A 25,941-nucleotide genomic window follows, 5' to 3' on the forward strand; every position below is an offset into this window, starting at 1 on the left:
GTACACGGCAACATCAATATTATAGGTCGATCAATTCTGATGCACATGACTCTTTCAAACAATAATATGATTGATGCCAGTTTCAATGATCTTGTGATGAAGAGAACCATCTACACCCAGAGAGGGGACTATGAGAACTGAATATGGATCATAATATAACATTCTTACTCTTTGTGTTGTTGTTTGCTTGCATTTCATTTTCTTACTCATTTGCTTTCCTTTTTGATCGGATTTTTCTTATGTGGCAAGACAATTGTATAAATGTTTACACATATTGGATTTAATACACATTTTAACATGTTTCATATATATTGGATTGCTTGCCATCTAGAGGAGGGATGGGGGGAAAGGGGAAAAATTGGAACACAAGGTTTTGCAAAGGTCAATGTTGGATAATCATCTATACATATGTTTTGTAAATAAAAAGAACTGATTTTAAGAAAAAAGAAAAGGAACTCTAAAAGGGGCAGGTATATTGGCAAATGTGGATGATGCAAGAACAAAAAGTATCAATAAAGTTGCGATCAATACATCTATAACAAATGCAATCAATGAAAACGAAATCAAGAAAAATAATTCTACAGGATTACTCAGCTGTAATGAGCTTCAAAAGAGAATGGCAATATTGGGTGAGTAGGGAAATGGAAAAGATGTCTTATTTTTTTCTCATTCTCCTGCTGTTTTGCAGCTGCGCTATACTAGGATAGAGATGATGAGAGAAGGGTAGAATTTCTTGTTCACTTTCTTGTTGGTTGTATGCCTGGAATTCTCTCTCCCTTTCAATTCTTTTAAAGTGGCTCAAGGGCCACATCCTACTTGAAGTCTTTCCTGATCTACTCTCCTCCATTAGGTTATATTAATTCAATCTGTACATATGCTGAATTCATCAAGTAGCCTTTAATCTCCTTGAGGGCAGGACCATTTGGTATTTATCTTTATATTCCCCACATTCACAGAGCAATGCTTGGCATGCATAAAGCATTTAATAATTCGTTAATTGATTACTGGCTAAAATGAAGAGGAAAGGGGAGTTCTGATGGTACAGACTTCCTTCTTAGAATCGGCAAGCCCCTCACAACTCTAGACAGGATGAGCCAAGAGAGGAGAAAGGAAGGAAGAGAAACTTGCCGGAGATGGCTTTTAGCATCTATGAAAAATGTCTATTGTCAATCAAAGCTTAAACGCTCAAAGCAACAAGCTGATAAACAGGTGGCACATTTGGGGGGCACTTTGGGGCAAGAAGCCAAACGGTGATACTAACTACTCTGAGAAATAAGATAATAGCCCAAAAATTAACTGCCATGTCTCACTGCTACCAAGATTGGACTTGGGGGAAGAGGGGTGCAAAGTAGGAAGAAAAAGCTCAGACTCAAGCAACTGCTGTGAAACTTGGGGGCCTACAATGGGAGAGGAGGGCAGAGTGAGCAGGATTCTGAGAAGGCTTATGGGGGATAATTTTTTTCCATTTTGTTATAGGCCCCAGAGTATCCTTTCTCAGAGCTTCTCACTGTCAGAGATCTGAACTGGGCTTGCAGGCTAGGATCACTGACCAGAGCCAAAGTTAAAAGGCAATTCAAGAAGGAAAGGGATGCTTTCATAGCTTTCCCCAAGGAAATTCTAGAACATGGCTGACTGGGAGGAAGATAAATGTTGAGTCTGCATTAGTCCAAACCGTCTATTTTTTCTTGAGATTATGCTTGCTAACTTGATGAGTGGCTACACTGAGGATTAAGCAGCGCTTGGCGTGCTTGCGTTTCAAATACCTACAAGGTGAGTTCTCATTTCTAAGGCTTTTGGTTTCAACTTCCCTAAGATGGGCATACCCTTCACCAGTGGAGATCAAGGCTCCTCCCCGATGGTTTTTGAGAGATGCTGTTGTTGACTGGTGATACTAACGTGAGCCTCTGAATTTAGCAATAGGCTAGTCTTTGCACAATAGAAACGTAATTCATCTTGAGGCTTTTTTTACTTTACAGACTACTATTATTACTATAATTACTACTATTATTACTACAATTACTACTATTACTACTACTATTAATAATCCCAAGAATAAGAATAATAAATGGCAAAAAATTAAAGAAATCGCTACATGAAATAACTATCAATCTATTGATAATTCCTGCCTCAAAAGGCTTGGCTATGGAATTACTGAACGATCTATGGTCTCTCACTCTTTGCTTTGGTTTTCTTCTTGGCCAGGGAGAACCAGGGTGGCCACCTGAGGAAGCTGAAGAGACTCTTCTTTTTCAGCTTCAGACACCTGAGATGTCTCTTGATCTCCAGCTGCAATCACTGCAAACAACACAGGAGGATAAATTAGAAACTACAGGTGTGATGGGCTCACAGAGCACAACTTTTCCCCCTCCTCGGGTCCCTTTGGATCTCCGTGCCTTCTTAAGGTCATCCAAGTTTTTTCTGTTGCAGTGGAAGCTCAGTCACTGATTTGTTAGGTCTGAGTCTCACTTTCCCCATTTGTAGAATAGGAATAAGAGGAATATCGATCGCACTGGCTTCTTGTGAGTTACTAATGAAATATCATATAGAAAGAACTTTTCAAACTTTAAAACACTAGATAAGTACTAGGTATTATTATTATTATTGAGACAGAACATAGTATATTAGAAATCTGATCTCAGAGCCAGAAAGACCTGGGTTCAAGGCCCACCTCTGACATATACTAGCTACGTGACTCCAGAATAGTCCATTAACCTCTCAGTTCTCTCTAGACAACTCCCTAAGGCTTTAAGTTGCAAAAAAAAGAGGCCAAACAGCACCGGTGGAAGGACTTTCCTTACCTGGGACTTTGCCATTGTAGCAGTTCTCAAAGTGTTATCTGAGAGTCTCCTATGACCCCTTTTGGGTAAGGGAGTCTGCAAGGTCAAGACTATTTTCATAATTACACTAAGATGTTGTTTGTCTATTAAAATAACCCTCCCTTTTCCAACTACATATCTGTGAGGACAGATTTTCTCCATATACTTCAACCAAAACAACATATTGCAGAAGGCAGAAGCAGATAGGAGACTCCAGCTGTCTTCAATTAAGGCAGAAAAAAATGAGATTTACATAAATATGTAAAAACAGTACCACTCTTCACTCTCAATGTTTTTATTTTGGAAAATATAGCTATTTCCCCAAAATATGCTATTTATGTTAACATATAATGGATTTATTTGGGGTATTTTCAAATGAATTAATAAGCATCATAAAAACTTTTTAGATATGATTTCTAATATGGTAAATATCAATAGTCTAATCCACATAGACAAAACTCTTTTGGATCCTCGCTCCTTGTTAAGAGTATGGAGGAAAAAAAAGGTTGAGAACCACAGCTGCCATATCCCAATGAAATCAAAGGTCCAGGGGCAGCTAGGTGCCACAGTGGATAGAGCACTGGCCCTGGAATCAGGAGGACCTGAGTTCAAATCCAGCTTCCGTCACTGTGACCCTGGGCAAATCACTTAATCCTGATTGTCTCAAAAAAAAAAAAAAAAAAAAGTCCAGTAGCTATCCCCTATTATAATGATGGTAGAGAAAGCTTCTAGGGAAAGTTAGCCCAAGGCATGATGGTGATAACCAACTGAGACAGACTTCCAAGAGCAATGCTTAGGACACAGGAAGTCCAGGAAAGTCACAAGCTCATAGATGGAGCCGGTTGGGATCTCAAAGGCCATCTAGTCAGGAGAGTATCAAAATCTGAGTTTGGGCAAAGCCAAATTAAAATGCAATTGGGAAATGTTTAACAAAATAAATAAAAACACAACACCCACATAGAAATATTAACTTGGGGTTTTCTAAGTCAATATGCTAAAAGCAAGAATGTGTTTCTATTTAAGCTTGACACTACTGATCTAATCTAACCTTCTCATTTTATTATATTATTTGATATTTATTATGGATCATGATATTTTCTATTATATCATATTTATGAGAGCCAGAGAGGTGAAATAATTTGCTGCAAAGCCGCACAGGACAGCAGGCCCTCCTCACTTTTTTGCAGCAGTAAATCAGTATTTATTAAAATTTACATCCCCACTTACTTGCAGTTTTGAACATAGCTTGGGGTGCAAGTAGCAACTTGCCATTTTTATAAGTTCAAATAAAGGAAAATTATTTTTTCTCTTAAGAATTTTACAACTCCTCTGGAGGGAAACACCATAAGGAAACCCAGAAACAAGTCTGTGCTAGTTAAGGAATATGGGGCCAAGTTGTTCCCTCTCCATTTGAATCCGTGTTTCTTAGCCCCCTGGACTCAGAAAAAGAGCTAGCCTTCACTTTCCAGGCTTTTGATTCGGTTCATCAGCCATTCTGTGCCTGGCTGGCTCAGTGGTGTTAATGAGATCAGTAACAGATGTTAGTGTGCAGCTGGTTAACTCTGCTGATTCATATGCACAGACAACCCCAAGCTCCCTAGGTTGCTGAATCATATACTTATCATACATACACTGAGGCACAAGGGGATTGGGCAAGAGGATATAGCTCCTGCAGATCCGTTCCTACTATTGGATGACCCACTCCCAAGACATTACTAGCGCTACTGGTGAGTACGTCATAGTTACAAAAGCCCTTTTTATATAATTTTTTCAGTTTCTCAGACCACTACTCAAGAGACACCAAACACCTTAGATAAACCTCTCAAAAAGTTCATCAAACATGCATTTGCAGATGCTCTCTCTCAACAGTGAGAGAACAGTAGAGAAGTTACAGCTTGGTACCAATGGAAAAAGTGGGTGCTGTGCATATGTGTAGGCTCAAGAGAGGATGTTATAAGGGTGGTATCAGCGGTTAGGCACAAGCTCTATCAGCCACCAGAAAATAGTCATATTTGTCAAGTCATTATTTAAGAAAGAGATGCATGAAAATATGGACAACACGTTGGTCTTATCCAAATCTGCAAAAGGTAAATTAGCAATTTCCTATTGTACATCTCAGCCAGCTGAGCCTATATTCCCTTGGTCAGGAGCTCTTACCTGTAGTCTGTCGGTTGGGGTGGAAAGAGTAGGAAGATCTCACCCAAGTGACAAGGAGGCTTATATTAGGCCTCTTTATTAGTATATTATAAATACTATATACTAGTATTCGTATATAGGACAAGCTAGATACTGTGCATGTAAAGTTCACATTTGGTATCAAAATATAGGACTTGAAATTTAGCACTATTTAACTCCATTTGATTTGATTTGTAAGATCTTTTTAATTTTTGACTTTCTAATCTAATGGGTTAATTATCTTCCCCAGTTATCAAACTGTGTTTGACAAGCCTCCAGATAGATAAAGATGGTCCCAGGGATCAGCACAAATAGGACCAATAAGGGTAAGTAAGAGATATAGAGGCAGATCTAGCTCAATATAAGAGGAACTCTTTGATAATCAGAACTGGCCCAAAATGGAATGAATGGGCTGCTTCAGGGATTAAGGAACTCCCCAGAACTGGGGCCATTCAAGAAGAAACTGAACTTTGGACAACTTGTAGGGGTGTTCCTTCAAATAGAGGATTATAATAAATGACTTCTGAGTTCCTTAAAGCCAATTTAGGTGGTAGGGAATATACAGCATGTCCCTAAAGTCTTAGTGCAAGTTGAAGCTTGTAAAGCGTCACTTAGCTTCAGCTTGCACTAAGGCTGTTGGGATACTCCATACGTTGAGATTTTAGTCATGTTTTGCCAAGGATATTTTTTACCTGTTACGGCAGAAACGACAACCTCCACATGAGGTGCCTCTTCTGGCTTACGGGTGTTAGAAATGTTACTCTTTCTTGGTTGGTTTTCCACTTCGGGATCAGCTTTCTTGAATATACAATGAGGACAGAGAGCATGTCAGTCAGAAAAGCATGAAGCGAGCAAAGATTATCAGGCAATAAATACTTATCCAGTGCCCAGAAAGTAGGAAAAATTCTGTTCTAGGCACTGTGAATCCTGTAGTGATAAGAAAGCAAATACATCATTAATTTACACTCAACTCATTTGGAATTAACAATAACTACATGGACCTGGGCTGAATTTTGTCATTATCTGATCTATGGAGGATTGTCCAACAAAAAAAATGAAAAATGAATGAAGAGTGTTGACAAATGTACAAAAGTACCATTGGACCTACTGAAGAGAAGACTGGTTTCCAGGTCTTTGACAACATCTAGTTTCATGAAGCCCAAAGGTGGTACAGTGGATAGAGTGCTGCACCTGGACACTGGAAGACCTGAGTTTAAATCCTACCCCAGCCATATGACTCTGGGAAAGTTGTATCATCCCTCTCAGCCTCAGTTTCCTTCTCTGAAAAATGAAACCTCTTTGAGCATAAGGATTGTTGTTATTTTTGTTGTTAGTATTAATTACAACAGAATCTCACCTAGGCTTCCAGTTGTCAGGGGAGATGCCTAGAAGGGTCCCTATATAACAAATGCTTTTTTAACAAGCATTTAACATCTAGTCTAAATCCCCCTTTGTATTAAAACTCTTCAAAAGGCATTTCTTTTTTTAAGTACTCTAGCATTCAAAATTTTCCCTGGTTCAAATATCCTTTGAGAAAGGTCACTGGTGTCATGGAAATATCAAGAAGAGAACTTGAGTGGAAGCTTGACTACTCACTAGCTATGTGACACTGGACATGTCCCTTCCCCTCTCAAACCCAATTCTTTCCTCTATAAAATAAGAGAGTTGGACTGAATAGGCTTGAAGACTCCTTGCAGTTCTATCAGTGGGTGATTTGATTAGTCCCCCCATTTTGTGAGATCCTGTCCCTCTCCATATTCTGATAAAAAAGAAAGCTTGGAAATAAAGGGCTTTTCCTATCCTATCTGCAATCCATGGCTCCTTGATAAAAGGAGTAAGATTATGGTAAACAGATAAATTCGGATAAGTCTCTTAATTAATTGTTCAATTCTGTCTTGGATTGTCCCGTCAACGTGGGGATTGTTGTTGTTCAGTAGTTTCCAACCCTTTCTGAATCCCATTTGAGGTTTTCTTGGCAGATACTGGAGTGGTTTGACATTTCCCTGGAACTCCAATATGTCTCCATTTAAAGATGAGCAACTTGGGCAAATAGGGTGAAGTGACTTGCCCAGAGTCATACAGGTAGGAAGTGTCTCAGGTCAGATTTGAACTCAGGAAGATGAGTGTTCCTAACTCCAGGTCCGGTGTTCTATCCACCACAGTACCACCTAGCTTCCTCCTTGTTAGGGATGAAGATTAATATATAGTGAGATGGGGACCAGGACCAGAGAGCCACACTCTTTGCACATCGTGCTATCAACAAACTCATATCCTCTGTCTCAGTTTCTATAGCTACCAACAGGTGAGTCACTCTTTAAACACATACGATATTTTTAAAAATCTCAACCTACTAAATCACTAATTATGCAGGTGATACACATTTTATGTCGCAAGTGGTTCAATTGTCCATCTTATGGGATGGATCTTTGCTTTTCACACAAGTCAATACAGAGATCAGCAGAAGAGGGCAATAGTTAAAGGAGGGGAGGAGGGTCAAGAAGCCTGAGTTCAAGGTCTACCCTAACACATATTTGCCTTGAGATCCTAAGCACATTGGGTAACTTCTCGGGGTCCCTCTAAAACTACAAGTCACAGAGCTGTATTGGTGAAAGGAGTTCCTTACCAGAAGTCCTCTATATTGGTTAAATTATAAGTCTGGACTTTTTTTTAATAAAAAGAATGAATTTAAGGTTCTTTAAAAAAAAACCCTCCTTTCCCAAGTTTGAGGGGAACATGTTTTATGTGGCAGTGAAACTTATATATATGGTTTTAAATGCACAGAACACATAGAAAATCAATTAGAATGAAATAAAGATTATTTTCCCTATAAACCCTGAGTTAAGAATCTTTATCCCAGATAGTTGAAGACAAGAGTAGATTTGCCCCAAAAATCCAATATACATACACACTTGTGTAAAATACTTTTCAAGGATGCATTGACTGGCTAAAGTAGAACATACCTATATTCACAGCAAAAGACAAGCAGCCAGTTCAAGTGTCTAGCCCTGTAAATGTCCTTCTAGCTATCAACAAGCATTTATTAAGCACCTACTGAGAGCTGGGGACTGTGCTGGACACACAAAGACATACACATAGGAAAAAAAATGAAAGAATCTCTACTCTAAAAGAGGTTCCATGAATGAGGAAATGAATGAATGAACAAAGAAATGAATGAATAAATTTAATAAATACATAAATGAATGAATTAATAAATAAGTAGATAGATAAACAAATAGATAGCTATCTATTTAGCTATTAGATAAATAAATGAGGAAACACTTAAGGGCTGATGATGTGCCAAACTTGTGCTAAAGATAAGAAGATATAAGTTAACTGTCTGTGTATCTTCTAAGAGAGGAGAAAGCTATGAACTGAAACATATAAGTCTAGAGCAGATGGAAAACCACTTTTGAGGAAATAATACTCTGCCAGGGATTGAACCAGTAGGCAGTGATTTCTTGTCCCTGATTTCCAGACCATGTCACCTCTCTCCCCACCAGAATGTTTCCATACCTCCTCGGTATTGACGTCAGCTGCTTCATCTGTACCTTTTTTCTCAGAGAAAAGTCCTTTGGCAAGAAGATGCCCCTGGAAGCCCTTCTGCTTCTGCTTGGCCAGCATCACCCACGCAGGTTCTGAGTCACTTTGGGCAGCGGCGGCCTTTTCTGAGGAAAAAGAATTGAAGGAGCTTAGAAAGAAGATGAGAGATAAATGCTTCCATCCTCAGAACCTGGTCCTTTATTAAAAAGCTAGCCCTCCAGAGAATGGGTTTAATGCTCCTTTAATGATCACTCCAACAGAGAGGCTTCTGGGGTGGTAATTATGCCCCTGCATCTGGACAATGTTAGAACTTGGCTAAAAAAAAATTATTTCAACTGGCACCATTTTCACAACCCATACATCCTGTCACCAAATCAAGTTGGGGCAACTTGGTCTCCCTGGAATAAGTTGAGGGCCCTAGACTAGCTGAGCTCTCGGGCTCCTTCCAGTCCTAACATTATATGGCTACTGCCAAGGTGTCAGATCAGTGCCCAGATGTTTCCACTCCCTCTTTTCTCCTCAATGGAAAAGGGACATGATATAATTCTGTCCTAGGCCAGTGGGTTCAAGTGGAGCAGAGACTGAGCAAGAGAATGCCTGACAGAAGCGAGAACCTAAAAGGCCCCAAACATCTTTGGTTCCTTCTCCTGAAAGGGTAAGGATCCACCTGTGGGAGAAAATGCACCTCTTCTATCTCTCTTCTCTACTTGACTATTGCCTTTCACAGCTGATAAATGATGATAATCCTAAGAAATGAGGTACAGTTACAAAGTCCTTTACCAAGTTGATGTAACCTGTGGTGTAAGACTCTGATGAGGAAGTTTAATGGCCATAAAAGCATTTTAGAAAAAGCACTTTGGGGTTGGGAGACCCAGTTTGATAAAGCAAGCATCGCAAATATTGTTATTCTGTGGGAAATGACAAGCAGGATGTTCTCAGAAAAAACCTGGAAAGTCCCCCATGAACTCAAGCAAAGTGAAACGTACTGTGTACAAAATAACAGCAATGTTGTGGGGTGACCAGCTGTAAATGACCTTGCTATTCTCAGTCATACAATGATCTAAGATTATTTTGAAGGACTTAGGGAAAATGCTATCTGTACAGAGAAAGAACTGATTGTTTCTGAAAACAGATTGAAGAATTCTTTTTTTCCCTTTTTTTTCTTGAGCATTTTTTCTAGGGGGGGGGGAATGGAAGATCTATGTTTTCTTTTACAACATGACTTTTACAGAAATGTTTTTGCCTAACTTCACGTGTATGTTCTTAAAGGAGGGTGAGGCAGGGAAGAAGGGAGAGAATCTAGGATTCAGAGTTTCAAAAACAAATATACTTTTTTTACAGGCAACTGAAAAAATTAAATAATAAATATTTTTAAAAATTAAGATAGCAGCAGCTAGATGGCACAGCAGATATGAGTGTCAGCCCTGAAGTCAGGAGGACTTGAGTTCAAATCTGACCTCAGACACTTAATACTTCTAGCCATGTGACCCTGGGCAAGTCACTTACCCCCAATTGCCTCAGCAAAAAAAAAAAAATTAATAATTAATTAACTTAAAAATAAATAAAGCAAGCATCTCATGACAATGACAAAATGTGGGCATGTCCTGAAAGATAATAATAGTTAGCATTTATAAAGTTTGCAATGTTATTTACATATGTTATCTCATTTGATCAATGATATGAAGGTAATGATGAGGGAATTTGTATGAGGGAAAAAGAGCACTGGATCACAAACCGGGAAACCTATATTCTAATCTGAGTTTTGCCACCAGTTTGCTATGTAACCTTGGGCAAGTCCCTTCATATCTCTGAGCCTCAGTCTTGCCACCTGTAAAATGAAAAGGAGCATGTTAGAGTCAATGGTCTCCAAGGTCTTTTCCAGGTATGACATTTTTGAAAGTTCCCAGGCTATGATTTTCCTTGGATGTCTTTTTCTGACATAGGAAAAAGCTTTGGAGGCAGATGACCTGGATTCAACTTCCACCTCCTCCATACCTGTAAAAGTCCTTAAACCTCAGTCTCTCGTCTGTAAAAGGAAGGAGTTGGATTGAGTAGCCTCTGAGGTCCCTGCTACCTTTGCGACGATGAGTATATGAATCACTGAATGACTGATCTCAGGCTCCAACCCTAATCACTGAACTCATGCTTCCAAATCCCCTTACCCAGCTCCCAAGTCCACAAAATGGCTCCGCCAAAATATCAACCAAAGGGGAGGTATGCTAGAAATGGGTGATTTACTAAGTATGTACGTCTCACTCGGGTTTTTCCAGGTGATTGGCTAAGTCAAGATAAGGTCTCACCTAAAGGCTTGACAGCACGGGGCTTTCTGTCTTCACTTTCCAACTTGAGTTTGAAAGGAACCTCTTTCGGAGGGACCAAGTTCTTGTCAAGGTCTGACGGCTCCTGTCCGGGAGTCTTGGCCCCTTCGGCTTTGGGATCCTCCTTCATTATGGAAGACATCTGAAGAGACTCTTGTTTCTTCCGTGTCACCTTCAGGGAAGAGTTGATCCTTTTCAGTCGGACCCCAAATGGGTTCTCCGGGTTGGTAGATTCTTGGACGTTTGGGTCGCTACCGTTGCTCTCCACAGCAGAGGGTTTCTCTTTGGATGTCTTGTCGGATGCTTCTTGTTTCAGTGGAAGTGAAGAACTGCTATCCAAGGGCTCCTTCTTAGAACCGGAGGCTTCTGGCTTCGACTTTGGCCAGACGGGATTCATAGTGAACCTCACAGACTTGGTGGCTGAAGGGTTTGGAGGATCTTGGCCAGGCTTTTGGGGCAGGTCAGCTTGAGCACCCTCTGATGGTGTGGGGTCAGATAGCTGGGCTTCTGAATCACTGGGAGACTGAGATGGGTCCACTTCTTCAATAAGCTTTTCATTTGATATATTCTGCCAAGCTGCAAAATGACCTTTTGGCACCTCATCCTCTTGGACAGGAGGGATCTTTGCAGCTTCTTTAACGACTGGTTTCTTTTTGGGCTCTAGGCCAAATGAAGACTCGGTTTTTGACTGCTCTGTTTTGAAGATTCTCTCTTTGCTGAATTGCTTGGTACTGGAAGGCTCAAAAGTGCTGGAGACAGAGGAGCCCTTGTGGGCGGAAGATTCTCTCTCACTGCCTTTGCCGCCCAGGGAACCTTTCTTGACCTCAGGAAAGAATTTCAGTAATGGTGTCCACTTGCAATCTCCGGGCATGGTCTCGCTCCTTCTTCCCAGGCCAAGCAAATAAGAAGGGAAATCCCAAGATGATCTTCGTTCTACAAGCGCGGGTTTGGACAGCCCGATGATTTTACATCTGGGGTAGCAAGATGGGAAGATGGGTTCCCTGGAAAGGTCTTGGAAAGGCCTTGATCCCTTATTCTCTTTGATGAACAAAGAACCAATTTGTTTAGGTGGGACTTTGGGTCTGAAGGCTGCCTTAAGATTAGCATATGAGGCTTCTGAAGAGTCTTCCCTCTTTTGCCCATCAGTGGGATCAGTTGCTGCGGCAGGCTGGGGACCCCGTCTCTTGGTGCCCCCGAAGCTTGGAACCAGGTCTGGCATGCTCTTATCCCTGTCATTGTCGCCCTCTACAACGGAAGGACCTGGACATTTGCAAAGGTGAGAAAGACATGAAGAGTTTGGGTTTTAGCTTCCAGTTAATAAGGCTGCTTTAGACAAAATCCTGGTTCCCTGTGTAGCCATCTACCATTGAATTCCCTAACGTTAAGAGGCTGTTCTTCAGGAGACACAGAACATTGAACTCTATCTCTAGAACTAGAAACCAAGGGTAGTCCAAGTAGAGCTGGCACCAGGATCTAGCCACCCAACCTCCTCGCCAATGTGCACGCTGCCAGGCAGAGCGGTACATTCGGAAGAACGCTAAAAACTTCTTCCTGTAGGACAACACGTGGTACCAGTTCAAGGTCTTGGACTAACCCGAACCACTGACCAGATGGAAAACATCTTTTCTCTTTCCTCTCTAGTCTTTTTTATCAAAATGAGCTGGTTAACACACAGCTCTCAATGCCAAGGACGGATACCTCCAAGAGTAGGAATGCTTTGATTGCAGGCTCCAATCCTAATCTTAAACAACTGTCTCACAAATGAATATTCACAAATTACATAAAGAATGGGGGGGAGAGGAGAAAGGAAGGACAAAATCCAATGGATGCAGCCCAAACTCACTCCTCGAGGAGAGCACAGTCATGTGTTCTGACAGCAACAAATCAGTCATGTGATCTGCAATATGACAAAGATGTCTTAAGTGAGGGAGGGGAGGATGGACGGGTTCCTGATCATTTCCTTTAACGGGATTTTATTCTTAAGGAGTTAAAAGTTTGAGTGCAGAGGTCAAATCCCACCATGACATACTCCAAGGAAGTGCCTGGACTCACTGGCTCTGCTTGGATTTTAGTACATGAAATACTGTCCAAAGTAAGAAGGTCACAGGATTTGGAGACCTCCTCCCCCCTCACCTTCTTTTACAGCGATTTTTCACTGTGTTGATATTTCCTATTCTGAGTTCTGCTCTTCATGCCTCCCCGAGACGTCCATCTGTAGCTATACCCAATCCTTCTTCCTTGCCCAGAAGTATCAGAATCTGTCTCACCACTACCAAGGCTATTTCTCTTCTTGGAAAAAAAATTCATCGTACTAGAATACAGTTCTAACTTCTGAGTGTTCTTCTCAACCTTCAGTGGCTCCCTATTGCTTCTAGGATAAAATATAAACTCTTCAAGCCCTGCATGATGTAGCTGTCGCTTACCTTTTCAATCTTACTTCTTACAACCTTGTTAGCATTGTCTGTTCCAGTCAAACTAATCTGCTAAGCCTCATTTCCCTGTTCCACCCCCAGTTTCCATGCTCTTGCCTCTCTCAATGCCAAAAGCCACAACTAGCACGGGACAAACAGAGGAACGCTTCCTCTCCCCTGCCGTTCCTGTACCTTCACACAAAGGACTAGGGAGACACAGGATGCCCCTTTGGCCCTTTCTGAAGAATGGGGCTACCTTCACCGAGAGCACGTTATCGTCTAGTCCAAACTCTCTCATTTTACAGAGGAGAAAACTGTCATTTACAGAGTTAAATAACTTGGGGAGCCACCTCATGATCAACAACTCCTGAAGAGCCAGTGTGCTATAGGAAGGATGCTAGATTTGCAGTCATTTCACCCGCGTTTAAACCCTGTACCTGCTACCTAATACTTACGTGGTCTTTCAGTCCCTTCACCGGCTCCCTCTGCCTTGGTCTCTTCACCTGTAAAATGACAGGAGTGAATCAGATGATTTCTTGAGTTCCTGTCCAATTCTCTATCTCTGAATCTGGGAATTTTCCCAGGTGTCATTTCAGCTGGTGATGGCTTGGCCCATGTATGAAATATATTCCTCTTAGGCCTCTGAATATATAGAGCTCATTTCCTTACATGAATCTATCGTGACTCCAATTGTTGCTATCCTCTATGGCCCTAGAAATCCCTTTGCATCTGCATTGTATTTACTTTTCTACATAGGGGAATGGAAACTCCACAAGGGCTGGCACTGCTTAGTGTCTGGCTTACTATACTTACTACACTTATGGTAAATGTTTGCTACATTGGAATAATACATCGACAATGAATCGGTAGCCAATCGGGTGCTTTTCTGGTCTACACAAGAGGGCCCCGCCATCTAAGGCAATCACCACCCCAGCTCAGTTCTGAGGATCCCTGCACGGCAGACATTTTGTGTTCTGAACTCTAGGCAAGGGATTGGAAACCATCACACTGAAAATTCACATTCAGCAAGGCCTGCCTCAGTAATCACACCTGAGCTGCATCACACATGTGCCCCATCCAATTGGGCTATTTTAATAGTAGTAGTGGTAGTAGCAGCAGCAGCAGCAGCAGCAGCAGCAGCAGCAGCAGCAGCAGCAGCAGCAGCAGCAGTAGTAGTAGTAGTAGTAGTAGTAGTAGTAGTAGTAGTAGTAGTAGTAAGAATGGTACTGTCTAGTATTTATACACAGCAATTTTAGGTTTATAAAACACTCTAAAGATCTTCTCTCATTTGATCCTCAGAGCAACCCTGGGAAATAGGTAGGTATTATTATTATCTCCACTTCTCAGATGAGGTAAAGTGACTTGCCCAGAGTCATACAGCTGGGAAGTATCTGAAGTTGGATTTGAATTTGGGTCTTCCTGACCCCGGGACACTGGCAGTGCTACCTAGCAGCCTTGGACTTCAATTGTAATTCTCAAGGGAAAGGAACTGGGTCTCAGTGACACTTTCTTCAAGGCATTTATCAAATCTACACATAGTCATATACTTAGCAAATGCTTTGGGGCATGAAGAGGAGAAAGTGGAAGAGGTGGAGGAGAAAGAGGAGGAGAAAGAAGAAGGGAAGAAGAAAGAGGAAGCGGAGGAGGAAGGGAAGAAGGAAGAGGAAGGGGAGGAGGAAAAAGAAGGGAATCAGGAAGAGGAAGGGGAGAAGGAGGAGGAGAACAATAAGAACAAAAATGAGGAAAATGACTACCTTTAGTCTTTTTGTCATTCTCGTTGTCCTTTTCTTCATGGTCATCATTATTCTTTTCTTCAGCCTTTGGCTCACTTGGTTTTGCCTCTTTTTCCACCTGAAACAGAAGAAGAGATTGGATTGGACTGAGTGTTACTCACTCTGCTGTGCCCAAGTGAGAATGAAGATTCAAGTTCAGACACGTGTCCTTGATAGCCCACTGTCCTTAATATACTTATCACTGATAGCGTGACAGCTTTCTGATGTACTTTTAAAATAGATTACTTGGGACCTGCTCTCTGGGGATCATGGGGCATACCTGTAAGCCCCTGAGGCTCCACCAGCAGGCACGGGTCCGGTAACAGCGTGGACAAGTCTGATAAAAGGCACTTCCCTAGTAAGCAGGAGCTTCTCACATCTAAATATCTGCCAGCTTTAAATACCACTTGGCTTCATTTAGTGAAAACAAAAGGCATCCTAAAAGGCTTCCTGCAGCCTAAGCTTTAATAGCTGTTACAAACAGTATCTTTCCAAGACAAAACTGATGAGAAAAGAGGATTGGGGGGTTTAGTAGGGAGAGGACATGAAAGGTCCGTCTTGTAGAGAGAGAAGACGGTGAAATTGCTTTGGTCCCGGAGATCCAAGCAACGCTGCATGGGAGAATCTCAGTACCTGTTACCCTTAGAAGCCCTTGGCAGCATGGATGTGAAGATAAATCGGCACCCCCACCAGAATAAATGCACTCACAGAGAAAGCCAGTTTTAAAAGAATGCATTAGTATGGAAGGGGAAATGTGCTTCACTACTTCCCTTGGATACTCATGCAGCAAGATAAAAAAAATACTTTCATACCCCTAACTTCATTTGGATAGAAATTGTGCTTTTTTCTTACCCTTTTTTTTTATTCTAGACTTAAGCTTCCCCCAAAGGGGGCATTTCCATACACACAGCAGAACACACAAAAAAAGAGCTCTTCATGAAATTATGAATCAACATTTCACACTTGCTTTTGCTTTAAAAAAAAAAAACAATAACATATAATCAATTCTACCCGGCCCTTTCCCAACCATACTGCTTATCTATGCTAAACAGAAATCTTTTTAAAATGGGTTACACAAAACGACTATCTCCTTGAAGCAGAAAAGTGGAAGACTAAGGGTACAAGTCTATGAACAAATGCATAAACAAATGAAAAGGCGTTTATTAAGTGCTTTCTACGTGCAAAGGACTATGGATCTAAACAGAACAGCTAGAGATCTGATTCTCAAGGTGCTTCTATTCTAATGGGGTACAACACATAAGAAAAGTGTGGGCTACAAGTCAGATGGAAAAGTCTCCTGGCCCTTAAGCCACAACAACAAAGCAGATGGTGATATTTTATTAATATGTGTGTATGTGTATATCTGGGTATATATATATATATTCATAAACATACAAGGTGTCCCAAAAGTCTTGGTGAAGTTTTATTATTACAAGTTTTTATTATTACTATTATTTTATTTCAATTTTTAAACTTTATTATTTTTTAATATTTAATTAAAATAAATTACATTTAAATAATTTTAATAATAAATTTAAATAAAAAATAAATTAAATTTAAATTTAAATATTTAATATTTGATTATTAAGTTTTTGTTAGAGGTTGAAACTTCATGAAGACTTTTGGGGTAGCTAGTATCTAGTCAAGTGTGATATTTTTACTTGTTTTTCTTTGTCACAAGGAAAACTTCAAGGTGGGAGTGGAGGTAAGGAGGAACTAGTATTTCCAGAAATGAGATAAACATAAAAGGCATCGATAAATAGATATCTTTCACTAAGGAAGAGAAAATAAAGTATTTCAAATGTGATTTATACTCCTCTACCTTCTATAGAATAGACGACTTCAACATAATTCATCTTTTCCTTGATACAAGGCAACTGGGTGTCTCAGTGGCTAGAGAGAGCTCTGGGCATGGAGTCAGGAAGACCTGAGTTCAAATTCAGTCTCATACACTTACACTATCTGTGTGACCCTGAGTAAGTCACTCTACTTCTGTCAGCTCAGTTTCCTCATCTGGGAATGGGATAACAAATGGGATAACAAAAGCATCTACTTCCCAGGGTTGTGATGAACATCAAAGGAGATAAGATTTGTAAAAGCACTTAGTACAGTGCCTGCACATGGTAGGTGCTTAATAAATGCATATTCCCTTCCCCTTCCCTTGATTCAGGGTTATCCTTATGAACATCTGTTACTGTGCTATTATAATACTTTGTTGCTCTCAGAGAATGTAAAAGGAGAGCTGGTTGCTTCTGAGATGAATGACTCCCACCACTACTTTTTCACTAGTATTTGTCCTATCTTTACTTTTGTCTCTTCTGGATGGGATCAGTAGGCACTTTGACTCTTCCTCGAACCCTTATTTCACCCAAATTAACCCGGCGGGTAAAGAGTATCAGATTTGTGCCAGCCGTTCCCACACTAGAGGCCCCTCCCCCCTTTCTCAAAACTTCTCTTTGGCTATCACTTTTGGACTCTCGGTGGTGGTGGTTGCCCCCAATTGGCCCAGTGGCTAAGTGGGGAGAAGGAGGGCTTTGCTGCATTTCGTGATGGATGGGATGTACTTTGACAACATAGCCAGAGACATCCTCCACAACAAAGAATGGGCGCGTTGCCAGGTGCCGAGCCTGGCTTTTCGAAGGTCAAAAGTATCTAACGTGTTTCTAGGGCCTCACAGAACTTCCACTTCCTGTCCTGGTCCTAGTTTTAAAAGTCTCCAAGTCCAAGCTACCCTGGCCTAATGAATCAATGCCTTGGGGAGTAGCCGGGTCAAAGCTAAGACCAGCTCTGTCCTCTCCTTCCCTGGCCCTGCTCACTGGCCCATTTCCTGGGCAATTCCTACCAGCCCTACTGGCCTACTCAAGGGTGCTTTCTAGAACTCCAGATCTGTCTTTCCTTTTGCATGGCTGTCAACCCCCCCCCCCCGCCCCGGTTGTGGGGGTTTTCACAACTGAGCACTTACTTTTGCTGCTTTCTGGTTCCGGTTGATTTTTTGCTTCCTTGGGTTCAGTGCCATCTTGTGTCGAGCAGCCGAGGTGTCCAAGCACCCCATGGGGCTGGCTGCGGTATTGAAATCAATGGGGAGCTCGGAGACGGTCTGAGAGGCGACCGTGGATGAGTCCCGTGTCTTAGCAGGTTGGGAGGAGGCAGATGAGGAACTCTAAAGGAGACAAAACAGAAGCCATGACGTGCTCACCCTGTACCATGACTGTTCCCTCAGGATTTCATTTTGTCACAGGGCCTGGCCCATTCTAGGCACTTAATAAACACTTGACTGCTTCTGAACCTGCACAGGACTCATTATGAGATAAAAGACTAGTCCTTCGTCCCCAGACCTGTATATTCTAACATCATTATGAGCATAATCTAGAAAATAATCAGAACTCAAAAAGCCTTCGTCGTCAGCTAATCAATCAACCGACAAGCATTTATTAAGCACTCAGTATGTTCCAGGCACTATATTTATTAGAGCTGGTGGTTGTGCTTTGTTCTCAAAGTCCTTTGTTCTTGAATTGGACCGAAATAATGTCATGACGTCGGGGTGAAGGTACAGTGTGTCCGACTAGATGATCAGCTCAATTTGAGCTTAGAAGGGTCAGGTCCAAATGGTCCAAATGAGCATTTGAGATGGAACTGGCTCAAATTGAGCATTTCATGTTTCTTTTGAGCTACTGCAATTCTGCTTTGCTCATAGATTACGGTGCCTGCTTTGATGTGGGAACATCGGGCTAGATGTTCCCGTGGCCGGCATCTCCCATGTCTCATAATTGATTCCAAAGTTCTTCAGAGGAGAGGTATGGGTAAATACCATTTGGGCAAACTGATGCAAAGTTGACTATTGGTTCCCATGTTAAGTACAAAACCAGTGGGGCAAATGTCTAATATTCAATCAACAAGCATGTATTAAGCACCTACTATAAACCAGACAGCAATAAATAGGTGGGACAGACTGCAGTGTTTTGGAGCATTGGACTTGGAAGAAAAAAGACTCATCTTCCTGAGTTCAAATCTGACCTCACACACTTACTGGCTTAGTTGTGTGACTCCGGGGAAGTGACTTAACCATGTTTGCCTCAGTTTTCTCACCTGTAAAATGAGCTGGAGAAGGAAAGGTCAAACCATTCCAGAATTGCCAAGAAAACCCCAAATTGTGTCCCTAGCATGGAGGGGCCTCAATACTTGAGGGAAAATAATGGGGCCTGGCACATAATAGGCACTTAACAAATGCTTGCTGATTGATTGGTTCTGTACCAACATATACAAATATGTACATACAAAGTAAACACAAGGTCAGTGGAGGGGGGTGAAAAGGCACCGGCAGCTGGGAGTGGGGCAAGATCAGGGAAAGTCTCAAGGAGAAGTTGGCATTTGAGCTGGGGGAGTTTTAGGCACAGGCTACAGTCAATATAAAGGTACGGGGGTGGGAGATGGAATGTCATATGGGAAGAACAAAGAGAAGGCCAGTTTGATTGGACTACTTGTTGGGAACACTGTAAACACTTCCTGGCTGGCTGAAGCTGGGCAAATCAGTGAAACTCTCTAAACCCATTTTCTTGGCTCTAAAGGAGCCATAATAATAACTGTATTTCTTACCTCGGGGGTTGTTATGAGATTCAAACGAGATAATGTCTGCATTGTTTTGCAGATCTTAAATCCTGTATCAATATCAGCTGTCATTAGGGCCTTATTTTTAATTGGGCTTGTGATTTCCTTGATAGAAAAAGTCCCCGATGAGGAAATTCTTTCTGCTGATAGACATCTTCCTGGCAACTTCTAATCTTAAAAGGCTGCATAGGGCATGAGGGAAAACTACCTAGAACCATGTATCCCAAGTGGGATTTGAACCTGTGTTTTCCTGACTCTGAAGCCAGCTCTCCATCCACTATACCTCACTGCCTTATTATTGTTATTGATAATTAACATCTGTAATTATTCATAAGAGGTGTAATAATAATCATTTTAAATATGATATTGTTCTATTTATAATTTATATTATATGTAATAATACATAACAATATGATAACTTATAATAAATGAATGTAGTATTTATTATTCTATAATAACATGAGTAAAAGCATATTATTATATTTAATAATAAATAAATAAATAATAAATAACAAAGAAATAATAGAACCATTGGTTCAGGATTATTTCTGAAGTCCTTTCCAACTCTGAAATTCTATGATTCTAGGAAATTCAGCTAAAGCTCAGACTGCTTATCCCTGAGCACGGAGTAGAAATGCTTAGTGGTTATTTATGCCTTAACTCTCATCAGATCCCTGTCCAGAAAGCCTTAGGATAGTGGTTCTCAAACTTTTGTTTTCAGTATCTTTATCCTATTAAAAATTACTGAGGATCTCTCCAAAGAGTTTTTGTTTATCTGGATTATATTTATAGACATTTACCATATTGGAAATAAAAACTATTTTTGAATTTGTAGACCCTCTAAAAGGGTTTCAGAGCTCCCCAGGATTCTCTAGACCATATTTTGAGAGCCACTGCCTTAGGGGATGCCCAGGAGAGTTGACAAAGTCATGCCCCCAAGCCGAGTCTTCATGCAAACCATGGGGCCAAAGCCATTCACACTCTTCCCAGCTCTCTCCAATTTCCAAGTTCTTCCCCTGGCCCCAGCCACTACGCCTCCCCATTGATATCTCCATGCTCCTTCTCCCCCACTGAGACTCATTCTAAGCTGACAGAGCATAGAAAGGCAAGGTTGCTGGGATCAGCAGAGAATGACCAGCCTCATTATTAATCATTATTAATTAATTATGAATCATTATTAATCAGTCATTATTAATCAGAGAAATGCAAATTAAGGCAACTCTAAGATACCACTACACACCTGTCAGATTGGCTAAGATGACAGGAAAAAATAATGATGATTGTTGGAGGGGATGCGAGAAAACTGGGGACATTGATGCATTGTTGGTGGAGTTGTGAATGAATCCAACCATTTTGGAGAGTAGTTTGGAACTATGCTCAAAAAGTTATCAAACTGTGCATACCCTTTGATCCAGCAGTGTTACTACTGGGATTATATCCCAAAGAGATTATAAAAAAGGGAAAGGGACCTGTATGTGCACGAATGTTTGTGGCAGCCCTTTTTGTAGTGGCTAAAAACTGGAAACTGAATGGATGCCCCTCAGTTGGAGAATGGCTGAATAAATTATGGTATATGAATATTATGGAATATTAACTGTTCTGTAAGAAATGACCAACAGGATGATTTCAGAAAGGCCTGGAGAGACTTACACGAACTGATGCTGAGTGAAATGAGCAGGACCAGGAGATCATTATATACTTCAACAACAATACTATATGATGACCAGTTCTGATGGATCAGGCCATCCTCAGCAACGAGATCAACCAAATCATTTCTAATGGAGCAGTAATGAACTGAACTAGCTATGCCCAGAAAAAGAACTCTGGGAGATGACTAAAAACCATTACATTGAATTCCCAATCCCTATATTTATGCACACCTGCATTTTTGATTTCCTTCACAAGCTAATTGTACAATATTTCAGAGTCTGATTCTTTTTGTACAGCAAAATAACGTTTTGGTCATGTATACTTATTGTGTATCTAATTTATATTTTAATATATTTAACATCTACTGGTCATCCTGCCATCTAGGGGAGGGGGTGGGGGGGTAAGAGGTGAAAAATTGGAACAAGAGGTTTGGCAATTGTTAATGCTGTAAAGTTACCCATGCATATATCCTGTAAATAAAAGGCTATTAAATAAAAAAAAAAAGAAAAAGAAAAAAAAAAAAAGAGAATGACCAGCCTCTGTGGTTCTCAATGGACCAGCAAGATTACTCTTATTAAAGATTGGTTGACCCACCCAATCCACCTAGAACTGCTGGAAGACTCCACACCCCAGTCCCCACCTCCACCCTTGTCCCTGGTTATCATGTTCCCAGAGCTTCTGCTTCAGCTGGGAAATCAACTGAGCCCATTTCTGCCTGCCGGTGCCTCCTTGCCAGTATGTCATCTCCCAGAAATACCACCAAGAGAAATGTGACCCCGTCAGACATTACTGATCATTTCCAAAAGGCTTCTCTGAGTGAGTCCAACTCTCCCAAAGAGAGATGCCATGGGTAGACTTACAGCATAACAGGGCATGTCTAGTGAGCAAATCTCAGGCCACAGGACGTGGGGGGAAAGCTGAATAATCTTTGGGACATCCTATTGGGGGCTCTTTTTTTAAATTACCCACCCAAATAAGAATCACTTCACCAGCCACCAGTTGTATGAACATACCTTCAAGGACTCATGTACCTGAGTATGGGAAAGAAAAAGTGACGAGGTACAATGTGGCTGATGACCAAGTGATCTGTGCTTTATGTAAGCTACTAGAGCACAATGGAGACCCCCAAGGGGGTCTTTCTTAGTGACCAATTTGAAAAACTCACACATATCCTGGAGGTGAATCTGACTACTCTTCAATCCCATGACACTGGCATCTCGGTTGTTCCCTGAACAAGACCGCATCTCTCAGCTCCCATTCTCTCTGGCTGTCCCCCATAGCTGGAACACACCCCATTGTGCTCCAGCTACTGACCTCTCTGGCTTCCTTTAAGTCCCAACTAAAATCCCCCTTTCTATAGGAAGCCTTCCCCAACCCCTCTGAATTCTGGTGCTTTCCCCTACTCAGTATTTCCTATTATTTCTACTGCATCTATTTTGTTTATATATTGTCTCCCCCATTATATTGTGAGCTCCTTGAGGATAAAGGACTATCTTTTATCTTTTTTGGTATGCTTCACACTTAGCACAGTGCCTGGCACACAGTAGGCACTTACTAGCTATTTCCTGATTGTTTGATTTATTAGTTAAGTCAAACAGTGGACCAGAAAATCCTATAGCCCACCTGACTGCAGATCTGTGAGTAGGCTGAGGAAAATACTGCAATGCGTGAAACTAAGCTCATGGAAGAGCATGATAAGCTCAAGGAGACCATCCACCAGAGGAAACAAGTAATTGGGGTCAAAATTAAAAAGTCCAAGGTGATGAAGCTGAGGAATTTAGCCCAGCAGGCTGTCAATTGCCACCAATCTCTAGAACAGTCAACAGACGTCACCGGCTCTGCGTCAAGCAGAGCACATCCTGCAGGAAAAAACGATCGGGGCACGATTCCTATAATCTGCAAAGAACGTCATGGAGACGGCTGCCATGGCAACCGCATCCTCTCAAGCTCTATTCCCAGACATCAATTTTAACCATGCTTTTGAAAATTTTCCTTTAGGTTTTTTTTTTTTCCAGAGAAAAGAAAATGTAGGAGGGGTTGTATTACTAAACAACCCCAAACCCACCATCTTTTTCACAAAAAAACCTTGCATTGCCTTACATTAAGGAAAGAATGAATAAGTGAATAAGTATTTATTAAGCATTTACTATCTATACAACACTGTGCTAAAGCTCTGGGGATACAGAAAGAAAGAAAATTATTGATTTCAAGAAGCTTACAGTTCAATATGGAAGACAATACATAGAGAAGGATTCACCCTCCCATGGAAGGAGACTTGCTTAACATATCTGAATTTGTAGGTTATCAACGAGAACCCCACTGCCCCCAGCCTAGCAAAAAACCATGTTTCTATTATATCTAGGAGTGGTCAGGGTCTTTGTTAACCAATGTAACCTGAGAAGAGTTCAGCTGTTAGGATGGTACTATCCCCTCAAAAGTCAAATGTCTTTTGGCTGTGGTCCTAATTCCCTCACCCCCAAAAAGCGAGCCTGGCAGAGAAATCTGAGCCAACAAGGCTGAGATGGGCAGTGCCCAGGTGTCCCAATGGCTGAGTCAGGCTGCTCTGGAATACACAAGGGTCTTGAGCCTGGGCAGAGAGCCCACTGACACACACTTACCGCTTCCTCCACATCTGTCCCAGATAAACTCTTGGAGCTCTGGTCCTGATCAACAGTGGGAACCTGGGGGATTGAAAAAGAAAAAAAAAAGGGTTAGGCAAAGGAAAAGCAATCAAGCATGGTTTAATTTGAATTAAAATATAAACCAACAGCAGCACCAAAACCAAATACAGTTAACACATTGAGGAGCTTTGGGATGTGATGCTGCAATCTGGCCATCTGGAAAATCCACCTAAAATTTTGTGGCCCTCCCTACCAGAGGAGTCTGATTTTTTTTCTTTCATGGGGTGTTTATAGTACCCCGTTGTGAAATTTGGATTGATATCACACAACACGATCCCTATCTTTTATGGATTTCTAAACTTTTTTCTGTGTCAATTGCTGGCTTTAGTGGATCATCTGCAACTTCTGCAAAGATTCCCCCCAAATTCCCAGGGAATTTCTTACAGTGATGGGGAATGTCATGAAGTGGAAGGGGTAACTGTAGTCTTCAGCTAAGGGGATGCAGAGGGATCCATTGGGGTGTTAAAGGAAGGCAGGGCTCTCATCAGTAGCCAACCCACAGATGGAGCTACCATTTGTCACTTGGTAGCAGATTGGGGTAAATGTACATGGTGACCCATAACAAAATGCAGAATCGTCTCCCGGGCTGGGTGCTGCCCTCCATCCCCACCCCCTCCCCGGGGCAGGGGAAAATGACAGAGGGCGGCAGAGACAACTCAGATCTGCCAAGAGTCCAAATGATTCCCCCCACCCCTGACAAGGCTCCCGAAGAAGGAAAGGGCGTGGGAATCACAGCCAAAGAAACCGAAACAGGAGGAACCTGTGAGTTTCCTTTGCTTTGTTCTAACCAGGCAATTTGCCCTCTGCTGCCTCCTGGGTCTGAAGTGGAACTCTGCCCCCTACAAGCTCTGTAACCTCCCTAAATCTTTTCTTCTCCCCAGCCCGTTTCCTCATCTGCAAGATGGTGGAGACAAAGCTAAACAAAAGCCTCCGACATCCCTTCCAGCTCCAAATCTGAGACCGGGCGATCCTTATGCAGGCTAATTAATTCAGGCTGGAGCCTTGCCCGCAGACCACTGGTGCACCCCATCAGGTGCATCCCATTCTCCTGGGAACCCAGAAGCAGGAGAGTCATCTTCCTAGGGCCAAACTCATCTGTATTGTAAAATGAAGGGTTTGTCTAGATTTCTAAGGTCTCTTTCAGCTCAAAAACTCTGTGATCTCCTAATCCCTCTGGGCCGCAGCCAGGGAAATCATATAAGCCGGCATTGGGAACAATAAGGAATAAGGAGGATTCAAAAAACTCCAACCTTGATCTCGTGCCTCCCACACGTGAGGCCCCGTGCCTGCGATTGCTGCAGGTCCAAAGCTACCCAGGGCCCCTGCCTGGCACGCATTTTAGCAAACCCCCTCGCCCAACCTTCCGGCAGCAGCGTTTGCCTGGGTAACAACACTGAATAATGTGGCCAGATAGAGATCAGCTCACCAGCACCGAAGCCTGACTCTGCCGCCCATCCTGTTCTGCTCGGCTACCTCCCTTTATGGGGGAGGGCCGAACCACAGTGGATCCCAACCCCATGGGGTGGGAGCCCCATGCCCACCTTTGGAACCCAGAGATAGGACCCACCCCCAATCAGTTGCTAGATGCTCATAAGCCTCAGGCCCTGCTCCCACAGGATGGCTGACACATCCCCTATTCTGCGCAGAGGCGAGGGCCTATGGGTATCAATCACTGTAAACAATCTCAGACTTTTTGGATATATTGATTAGCTTTGCTGGGTTTTTTTATTTGCACTCTTTATTCTTTGTTATAAGAGATGACTCTCTGGAAGGGGAAGAGAATACACTGAGAAATGTAGCTGATAGAAAAACAAAATCTAGAAATGAAAATTTATTTTTACAGGTCTGAACATCTGAAAAAGGAAAGGGGCTGGAGGTATTTCTGTGCTTACCCCCACTTCGAGCCCAGATAGCTTTTTTTTTTTTTTCTGAGACAATTGGGGTTAAGTGAGTTGCCGAGGTCACACAGCCAG

At 41.8% G+C, this 25,941-nt stretch overlaps 1 protein-coding gene across 3 annotated transcripts in view; it reads right to left on the bottom strand.

Moving 5' to 3' along the window:
* Window positions 1-387: 387 nt before the first annotated feature.
* The window catches only part of KIAA1210 (KIAA1210 ortholog), a 53,754-nt gene continuing 28,200 nt past the window's right edge, over window positions 388-25,941 (bottom strand). For 2 of the 3 annotated variants that reach the window (XM_031944404.1, XM_031944405.1), the window contains exons 5-12: window positions 23,906-23,968; window positions 17,995-18,192; window positions 15,015-15,111; window positions 13,716-13,763; window positions 10,832-12,109; window positions 8,505-8,656; window positions 5,684-5,789; window positions 388-2,295 (exon numbers count right to left, since the gene is read on the bottom strand). In XM_031944404.1, the coding sequence (XP_031800264.1) occupies window positions 2,171-2,295; window positions 5,684-5,789; window positions 8,505-8,656; window positions 10,832-12,109; window positions 13,716-13,763; window positions 15,015-15,111; window positions 17,995-18,192; window positions 23,906-23,968 (2,067 nt within the window). In that variant the 3' untranslated portion in view covers window positions 388-2,170. The remainder of the gene's footprint in view (window positions 2,296-5,683; window positions 5,790-8,504; window positions 8,657-10,831; window positions 12,110-13,715; window positions 13,764-15,014; window positions 15,112-17,994; window positions 18,193-23,905; window positions 23,969-25,941) is intronic. The other variant, XM_031944406.1, reaches the window with a different exon arrangement.

Source organism: Sarcophilus harrisii, chromosome X (genome assembly GCF_902635505.1).
Source record: "Sarcophilus harrisii chromosome X, mSarHar1.11, whole genome shotgun sequence".
In the NCBI taxonomy this organism is placed as follows: Eukaryota; Metazoa; Chordata; class Mammalia; order Dasyuromorphia; family Dasyuridae; genus Sarcophilus; species Sarcophilus harrisii.